This window comes from Sceloporus occidentalis, unplaced genomic scaffold (genome assembly GCF_023333645.1).
Source record: "Sceloporus occidentalis isolate IW3139 unplaced genomic scaffold, rSceOcc1.0.p SCAF_76, whole genome shotgun sequence".
Lineage (NCBI taxonomy): Eukaryota > Metazoa > Chordata > Lepidosauria > Squamata > Phrynosomatidae > Sceloporus > Sceloporus occidentalis.
Window position 1 is genome coordinate 4,406,090 of NW_028317056.1, and position 9,724 is coordinate 4,415,813.

Here is a 9,724-nt window from a genome sequence, read left to right on the forward strand (position 1 = left end):
AGCAGGGTGAGCCCGGAAAGGGTTGCAGCGGAAGCACATACATGTCTAGCTACAGATCCACATGCGCGCATACACATGTACGAGACTTTATCGATCGTAGGACATGTGTGTTCCGTATTCTGATCGGTGGCTTTGTGTATGAATGTAAGCAGTGTGGAAACGAGCTCATTATCTATTTAAACAAGAAATGGAACCAAAAACATGGATGAGGGAATTTAATCGTCTTAAAGTATTTAAAAATGTCTGATCTATTTTCTCCTCAAACAGCGAGGGGATCTGAAGTACAGATGAGTGAATATTGCACATAAAGTTCCGAATGTATACGGTGCCACCTGACAATGTGTTACATACATGTCCGTGCACACATACACATACTACACGTCCCTGACACGTACGCTGACATATGTCACGTTCTGCAGCGCTGTTACAAAAGGGAAGAATACAATAAGTTACTTTAACAATAATATGAACGCCCAAAACCAGAGTACATATAGGGGTTTATTCGCTAAACAGAGTTTTCTGGAGAGTTGTGGTTTTAACTCACTTCACTATTCACTATAAAGGGCATACAGTGGCAGATTCCTCCAGTAAGAAGGGCTAAGGCAGCCCTGTATAATGTATAATTCAATGTGAGGGGACAGTGCAGAAATCTCAGGAATTTATCTCTACATTACACAGGGCCGGCCAAGCTCCTCATGCAGTAGAATCATTGGGACGGGCCCTTCGCAATGTATAGTGAAGGGGATAGAACCCCCTGTATGGAAGTGTATCGGTCACTAAATACACGCACACATGTATCTTGCGTGGAGGGTCACGCACAGGATCACGTTCTATGAACATGCGTGTCCTGTCATAAACACGCGTGCAGTGGGTACATACTGTCCAGCCGGTGCCCGGAATGCCTCGCTTCACGCGCGCCGATTCTGTGTACAAACATGTCACATTTCCCTCCCGGAGTCCTCGTCCCTCACACACGCAGTCATGTGATCTCGCTGGCCCCGCCTCCGGGAGCGCACGCCGGAAGTGACGCCGAACCGGAGGAGCCATGGAGCTGAGTGAGCTGCTGTATAATAAATCGGAGTATATAGAGACCGTGAGTCGCTGTGCATCCGTATACGCTCGGGGAATGGCGGCCTGGAGCCGAGTACACCGGCAGGCTGTACACAGCACAGGATCTGGGCTCACGCACTGTGTGTACTGTAATACAGTGGCTCCCGGCAGAATACGCCCATATACACCCTGCTGTACATCTGACTGATACATGGGATGTACGGCATACACATACACTGTATACCCTGCTGTATATGTGACTGTAACACAGGATGCACTGCTTACACATACACTGTATACCCTGCTGTATATGTGACTGTAACACAGGATGCACTGCTTACACATACACTGTATACCCTGCTGTATATGCGACTGTAACACGGGATACACTGCTTACATACACTGTATACCCTGCTGTACATCTGACTGTAACATGGGATACACTGCTTACACATACACTGTATACCCTGTGTATGTCTGACTGTAACATGGGATACGCTGCTTACACATACACTGTATACCCTGCTGTATGTCTGACTGTAACACGGGATACACTGCTTACACATACACTGTATACCCTGCTGTATATGCGACTGTAACACGGGATACGCTGCTTACACATACACTGTATACCCTGCTGTATATGTGACTGTAACACAGGATGCACTGCTTACACATACACTGTATACCCTGTGTATGTTTGACTGTAACACGGGATACACTGCTTACACATACACTGTATACCCTGCTGTATATGCGACTGTAACACAGGATGCACTGCTTACACACACACACACACACACACACACTGTATGCTGAAGATATGTTTAAGATCAGTGTGTCATTGAACCCGATACCTACCAGCCGCTGTATAAACATATTGCCCAGTCGCTACTTTGGGAAGCTAAATAGTTACCGTACTTTTACGTTCAGGCTTGTATGCTGGCGGGGCCAGGTGCAAGAAGAGTTAATCATTTTCCTTCTTACTTTCCTTTTAAAGATGCTACTTTTCAACAAGGCCTGTAAAGCACGGCTGTCTAACTTGGCTTCAGTCATCCTCTCTAAGCTCAAGTCTCATCAGCTAAACAGCTCTTTGTGTCTCTAAGCCGGAGTTTTTAAATAGAATTCTCCTTGTAGCCACAATCCCCGTCTCCAAGCCACTTTCTATGCCTCCGAATGAGGTTTAGATGGCTTTTAGTCTAATAATCCACTGCTTCAATCCGTATATTACATAACTGTGTTATCCTGGACTGACTCCCATAACGCTCTGCCAGCACAGACCCCCTATCCCGTTAACAGATCACACATGAATCAAACCATAGTTCTTATTTAATTCTATATGTGTTTCTTTCACAGGCATCCGGAAACAAAGTAAGCAGACAGTCTGTGCTGTGCGGCAGCCAAAACATTGTGCTAAATGGAAAGGTAAGCGGCGTAATGTTTGCATGAATGAGAATTGCTGTATAATTAAAAGATAATAATAATGTAAATTGTAATGATGATGATGACACAGAACACTCATGGCTGGAATGGAATCTTACGGGCAAAATCAGTCCTGAAAATGCCTTGTGCCTAGTCGCCTATAGCCAGAAACATGTTTCGTTGTCTCCCCCTAGAGGTTTAGAGACGTAGTCACCTGAAACGAGTGTCAGCTCTTGTGTTGAGTTTTAAGTCAGCCTTATGCCAAAGTTGACCTGCATGGAGCTCTAGAGCTGCTGGGCAGTATAGAGGTTGGGATGTTACATTTTCTTTAAGCTCGCGTCTGTCTTTCCCTCTGCAGACCATCGTTATGAATGATTGCATTATTCGGGGGGACCTGGCGAATGTCCGAGTCGGTCGTCACTGTGTCGTCAAAAGTCGCAGCGTGATCAGGCCTCCTTTCAAGAAATTCAGCAAAGGGTGAGAAGGTTTTTGGGTTTTATTTAAATCACAAGTATTTGGTCTGGGACAAGCTTTTAATTTCATGTATAATTGTTGTTCCTAAGACATTATGAAATTTGTAAATATTTTGTTTTCTTTGTTATTATTCAGAATCTATAATATATATATGTATTTATTTGTGTAATATTTAAATAAATAAATTTTATTATTATATATTATGTTTTATTATTTAAAACTTTATTTTAAATTAAGTGAGTTTAAAGAGAAATTTTAGCCCAGTAGGGCAGGTCCACCCCGGAGCCAAAAAATGGAACAACCCCCCGATAAATTGGCCTACAGTAACGCTGGTGTTCATCACACACGCAACACGGGAAGAATATCATATAATATGGGTTTACAGGGGTTTAAAAGGGTTACGGTAGTTTGGAAGAATACACTTGTCCGTCACATGCAGTACACCCTTAACTCCTGATGATGGGCCCAGTGGATTGGGGATAGCTATGTTAGCGATATATATGTTCCCCAGCAGGTGTAGCTGATCCGCGTTATAAGATATAGCGCATCTCATGTAGGCGCGTGCGTTTTATCAGCCAGCCCGGAAGACTTTATTTTAGCTGCGCCCCCGGTGGTCAACTTTGTAATTGCGTGTTAAAGAGGACAGGCGCAATTCCTAAAATCGGGTCAGCCCCATAGACGTTTTCACCCCCAGTTCTTCTGGATATTGGACCGGTTCCCAGCTCCCTCCACATCCAGCTTAAACCCCCTGGCTCAATATGGAGCTCGCATGCTGTTATTCTCAGTGTTCTTAGATTAGCCATAATTGCAGTCATCACAGATGCCCGTGAATGCCCTTTATGTAACAGAGGAGAAGGTGTTTTTAAAGCCCCCGGCTTCTCTCTATGACGGTGAGACAAACGCGGGGTCATTAAAACACGCGCAGAACAAAAATGGTTTGAAGGACAAAAGATCATTTTGGTCCAGAAAATAGGAGCGTGAAGAGCGGTGCCAGCTAATTAGACCCGAAGAGTAAACTGGGATAAGGGGCACATGTGTGAGCAGCGCACGTGTTCTATCGGATACACGTGCCGGTAATACACATGGTATCACTGCTCTTGTGGAACTGAGTCGCCGTGTGCCTTCGAGCGGAAAGACCGGACTCTATCAGAGGTTTGGGGTTTTAATTCAGACGGTAAAGCTTTTGGGTTTAGTGAATCTTTTCATGTAGACAGTTTGTGGCATGAAGGTAAGACGGGAACTGCTGATCAATTAAAGCGTCTCTGATGCTAGACCTCTTCTGGTTTGGTATTCGGATTCAGCAATTTCTCTCACCTCTTGCTTCCACAGGGTCGCCTTTTTCCCTCTGCATATTGGGGACCACGTGTTCATTGAAGAGGATTGCGTGGTGAATGCGGCACAGATCGGATCCTATGTACACATAGGAAAGAACTGCGTAATTGTGAGTATCGGGTACGGCGAGCGTTCACGGGTCACGCATGTCAGGAGTGAGCGGTCTGAGAGCATGAAGCTCCTGCTGGAGCGCGTGGCAAGCAGCAGGTCCTCACAGTGACCTCGTACGAGTCAAGAAAAGAAATCCTGCTTCTCCAACTAACTCTTATCTCTACCCACTTCTGCTTTCAGGGCCGTAGATGTGTCTTAAAGGACTGTTGCAAAATTTTGGACAACACCGTCTTACCCCCGGAAACCGTAGTCCCTCCGTTCACCGTGTTCGCAGGATGTCCTGGTGAGTTCCGCCTCGATCAAACCTGCTTCAATTTATTAAAGAAATAAGAAAATATGAGATAATAAAAGTCTTTAAAAGTATCGATCTCATAAAACTTTAGAAAGGCCGCATCTATAATTAGAGCCCTTTTACCTTTGCCTTATGTCTCCACTTGCGTCACGCGATGCATAATTATTCTCTATCCTGAGCGTCCGCTCCTCTTCTGTCATTTTAATCAAGATGACCCCCCCTCCCCAAGTAAAGCAGGCTTTTTACAAAGATGGTGGATCCTGAGAATAAAAATATTCATATAATAACTGATTCTTGTACCTGTTCTATCCCGCATTTCTGATTAATTTCTCTGTTTTGTTGCTTTCTCTGTTCAGGGCTTTTCTCTGGAGAGCTTCCCGAATGCACTCAGGAACTCATGATCGACGTCACCAAAAGTTACTACCAAAAGTTTCTACCCCTAACGCAGATTTAGACGCCCGCCTCGCATCCTCAATACCTTTTTTTTTTTTTTGTGTATATAAATTGTGCCCCCCCCCCCACACCTATATGCTGCCTGCCTCTCCATAACGATACCTATTTATGAAACTCCTTTTGGCGATGGCCCCCACAGAGATCCCACATCATTCCTGCTGATCGATCTGCCAAGCTTCATATAACTTCTGGTCGTTGAGTAAGATTAGCACTTGTCGTTAAAATAAATAATTGTATTCCGTATGGCCGTTTAATTGCCGGTTCTCTGTTAATATATCGTCTTTGTCCACTCTGCATCTGCCACCCGGTTGTTTTACTAATCAATAACACTCTTATCTTCGCGATACCTAATTGTCATGAGCTTTTTGTTTGGTCCCACTTTGTAAACTCCTTCCATTATGTTGCATATGTTGTTTAAAACAGCGATTTTTTTTTATTTTTTATTATTTATTATTTTTTTTTATCAACTATTTCGTTTTCGACCGATAAAATTAGCGAAAAAAAAATAAATGATAAATAATAATGGCTCAGACCACTTTTTCTTAGTTTGCTCGCCATGTCTCCCATCGGACAGAGGCTTGGATTGGCAATTTAATTGAATGAACGTTAACCCTTCACTTGGCAAGTATGTTAAGGGATGGGTCTTTAAAAGGAAGGGTTGGCACTGGCGCTTGTTTGCTGGTTTTATCAGGGTTTGGCTGAACCCCAGTCCCAGTTTATTGACTCTGAAGGTTTGTAGGGTCGGACATTGAGGACGGGGGGGCACGTGGATCCTATCGAGCTCCTAGACAACAAAACACACAAAGCTTCCCATTCATACCTTACGATTTGGACAAAACTAATGGTCTGCAAGTCCTTCCTCTGAATCAATTAAGGCTTCCCAAGTTCCACTCGTCAACATGGCAGCAAACCAACTAACCGGGGACAGGGTGAACCCTGGGCTCCCCGCGGTGATCGGAACGACGGAGAACGTCCATCCTCAGCGCCTGCAAACAACAAGCGATTAGCACCTAAATCCTAATTTCTGGTGTCAGACTAATGACTTCCCTGTGTGGGTGGACTTCCAATCACAACGACACGGTGTTCTCCGGGTTGGTAAATGTTAGCTTATGTTTTGCTTTTTTCCGGCTGCAGACATTTATTATATACAAACATGTTTGTGTATCGTCATAATGCATGAAATCAACAAATGCTTATGAAGCCACGTCGTGCCAAGTATGTGCCAACGGAATACCTGCCGGGGAGGGTGAGGTCTCCTCCAGCCATGACTGCGCGGTTTTCATCCCTGCGTCTATACGAATGTTTTTCTGTATCTGGACTTTAGGGGAAGTGTCACACCTGGCGAAAACCATTGGACTAAGACAGCTTTACTCTACTGAGAGGGTGGTAGATAAGTGGAACAGCTTCCCAGCAGATGTGGTACAGGGTAATACAGCGAGGGGATTTAAACATGTACGGGATAGGCATACGGCTCCTGAATCGAAGACGAGACCAACGACTGATTAAGGTTTGAGTCTTTACAGCAGGAGAAACGGGCGACTAGACGGGGGCCGAATGGGGCCAATCTGCCATCCAGTTCTATGAATCCAGTATTAAAACTCTATTGCTTTATTTAAAGGTTTTAAGGGTATTCAGGCATTTCTGTTCCAGCTCCGACATGATCTCGGGCAAAGGACGTTGACCGTATGAAGTAGCCCCCTGCTCAATCCACCGATGTCCAGCAGGTTTCCATATCGCAGACTGAACATTTTCTCGATTATTTAGTAACGTTTTCCCTGTAGGACAAAGACGCTTGCAAATGTTCACCCGTTACCCTCGAACACCTCAGCTCACTTTGTGTCAAGAAATCAAGAACGTTTCCCCGTGGGTGCTGGTGAGGGCTGTCAGCAGAAGTGTGTGCCGGTTTTGCATTCTCTTTGAGCTGGTAAAAGAATACAGAAGTCTGTTGATATTTTGTCACGGGTTGAATTGCAAAATTGTTGGCATGGCTAAAAGCCAACAGAATGTTTTTAGACGACAGGAATCCAAGGCTAGATACTGAACCGTCCCCTCCGACTCTAATATTAATATAATATATATAATATATATATATTATAATATAATATATATAATATATATTATAATATATATATATTATATTATTATATATATTATATATAGTATAATATATATATTATATTATAATATATATAATAAATTATAATATATATATATTATAATATATTATAAATATCATATATATTATATATATATAATATATAAAATATAATATATAATATATTATATATATATAATTTATATATTATATATATATTATATTATAATATATATTATCATATATATTATAATATATATATGTCACTCTTACCTCCCCTGATATTAATATTTTATTATATATTTTATTATCATATAGATTTATTTCATCTATATAACTGTAAAATGTAGGATTGGGGGGGGGGAGTGATAGATGTTCTTCAATACAATGCGCCGATATGCCTTATTTGGTAAAACTATTTTTATTTCTCTCCCCCCCCCAGGATTTTTGAGGCAATTGGCTGTAGTTTCTGTAAATTCTGTGCGCCGTAAGGTATTAGCACACAGAAACCCAGTTATTAAACCCGGTTAACATCCAGCACGGATCTCGCGTTAGCGTTATCCGCATAATACTTTCTAGTCTGTCGCTCGTCAGGTTGAACCGGTGGAAGAGACTTAAAGGGCGTTGGCAAAAGAACTAATAAACACGTTTAACTGAAACTAATCTCCGGCGTCTTAAAAAGAAAGCCAAAAAATATTTTTTGGGAAATTTTTTTTTGTTTCTTTCCCTTTTAACAAATCGGGCTTGAGGTTGGTGAGATTCTAGAAGGGTCGGCACAATAAATGGAACAACAAGGATCGGTTCTTCTATAGAATGTTTCCTTTAACGTGGTTAACGCAGAAGTGGGACAGTAAACGGCTCGGCACAGAGACATATTTTACGCGCACCCGGCATTCCTTTAAATGTCACGTACTTTGTGTACATAGCTGACTTTATTCGGAGCGATGAGCCGTGGCGTGCAAATACAATGGAGAGACCGGCTGACCATGAAAAAGCTGCGCTTCCTTAAAGGGGATCGGACACTATTTCCGAATCATCCAATTCAGACACCCACCCTATATGTATACCATTGGGATGCCCATCTGAACTACCCGTCTTCAAGATCCACCTGATTATTCCTCCCCATTCAGTTCTCTCTCCCCAGTTGTTAAGTTGCTGATTGTGGTTGATGGGGTCACGCAGTCCTTGTGAGGGTTGAGAAGAAGGAGAGAACATCAGAGTAGGAAATTGATCTGATATTTTTGTTCAGCCACATCGAGACACGATCTCGGCTGTCAAAAAGGGGCACTTTTAGATGAAATGTATCAAAATAATTCCACCCAACAATCAAGAACGTTCGAGGACTGGGTTAGCTGTGATTTAGTACATAGTGACGGCACGAGTTCGAGCGACCAAACCTGGACAACTTTGTTGGGTTTGTGTCCTAAGCTGGTCGACGGAGGTCTTTGTTGCAAAAGGACGATCCTCCGCTTATTTAACAGATCCTTGGGCTGGTCAGGAGAGATCAGAGGATCCCCCCCAACCGGCCCATGATCTCTACTGCAGAGGGGCAGCTACAAGACAATCAGGACTGTCCCCTTAGAACACAGGACAGTTAAGAGCTATGCATGTGTGGTACATCTAGATACCAAGCTCCAATTCTGAATCATTTTACAAAAAAAAAAAACACAGAAGGGTGGCAGATGCTTTAGGCAGCTAATTATTGAAATGCAATTAATTAGAGATTCATCGCTTCCGGTTATGGCTTTTGGAGTGCGCTGGCAGCAGACCCAGCGCTGAAATCATTTTGTGCATCTGACGGTGTTTGCATAAGACTTACTTTTATCAGCCTCGGCTGCCGGCACCGTAATAATATAGCCTTCTCTTCTAGATTTCCTCTGCCATTTAATGACAGGCCTATAAATTCTGCTGTCAGGGACGTGGAGATGTTGGTGACTCTCCGCCTGGGAAGGGGCCGACACAGTTATAACATGGTCCAGATCCTTTTTAGCATCACGTTGGTTTGGAGGTCCCCCTGACACCCCCATTTAAAGGGAAAATGGGCGGGGAGAGGGGCGTGTCAAGACCCGCTCCCGCAACCCGGAGGATTCAGGTCTTGACCCGGAGAAGCGGTGTTTCACCCGGCAATCTCCAGGACAAACCCGGAGAGGTCCCAGGTATGGTCCTTACCCATTTAAAGATGTCTGGGGCTAGCCCTGCCCTTGTGCATGGCATGCCCCTCCTCATACTTATATATACCCGCCTCCATGCTTGGCTAGCCCTGCCCCTTTTACAAAGCCACTCCCCCAGTAAAGGGAGATCTGCTACTTCCTGTGTCTGGATTGGAAGCAGGAAAGTATTTACATACTAAAATTGTAATTAATATGCAAAGTATTTTGAATAATCACTGCAGCCCCATACCTGGAAACTGTCCCGCATCTGGTAGGACTGCACTGATCCAACTACAACCACCTCTGGGCATTAGAGAAAACTGCAGCTACGCACGTGTTTATTGC

At 43.5% G+C, this 9,724-nt stretch overlaps 1 protein-coding gene across 1 annotated transcript; it reads left to right on the forward strand.

Moving 5' to 3' along the window:
• The first annotated feature begins 1,045 nt into the window (after positions 1 to 1,045).
• On the forward strand, positions 1,046 to 5,135 carry LOC149285832 (dynactin subunit 5-like). The gene is made up of 6 exons (XM_089494988.1): positions 1,046 to 1,093; positions 2,407 to 2,475; positions 2,831 to 2,949; positions 4,276 to 4,387; positions 4,570 to 4,672; positions 5,038 to 5,135. Exons 1-6 carry the CDS (start codon positions 1,046 to 1,048, stop codon positions 5,133 to 5,135), a joined length of 549 nt encoding a protein of 182 aa, XP_089351114.1.
• Positions 5,136 to 9,724: the final 4,589 nt, after the last annotated feature.

Bases quoted from the DNA above. Each gene is read 5' to 3' on its own strand.
- LOC149285832 (XM_089494988.1), top strand. From the start codon at position 1,046: ATGGAGCTGAGTGAGCTGCTGTATAATAAATCGGAGTATATAGAGACC. The intron at 1,094-2,406 runs GTGAGTCGCTGT...TTTCTTTCACAG, and splicing joins AATCGGAGTATATAGAGACC to GCATCCGGAAACAAAGTAAG. The intron at 4,388-4,569 runs GTGAGTATCGGG...TTCTGCTTTCAG, and splicing joins TAGGAAAGAACTGCGTAATT to GGCCGTAGATGTGTCTTAAA.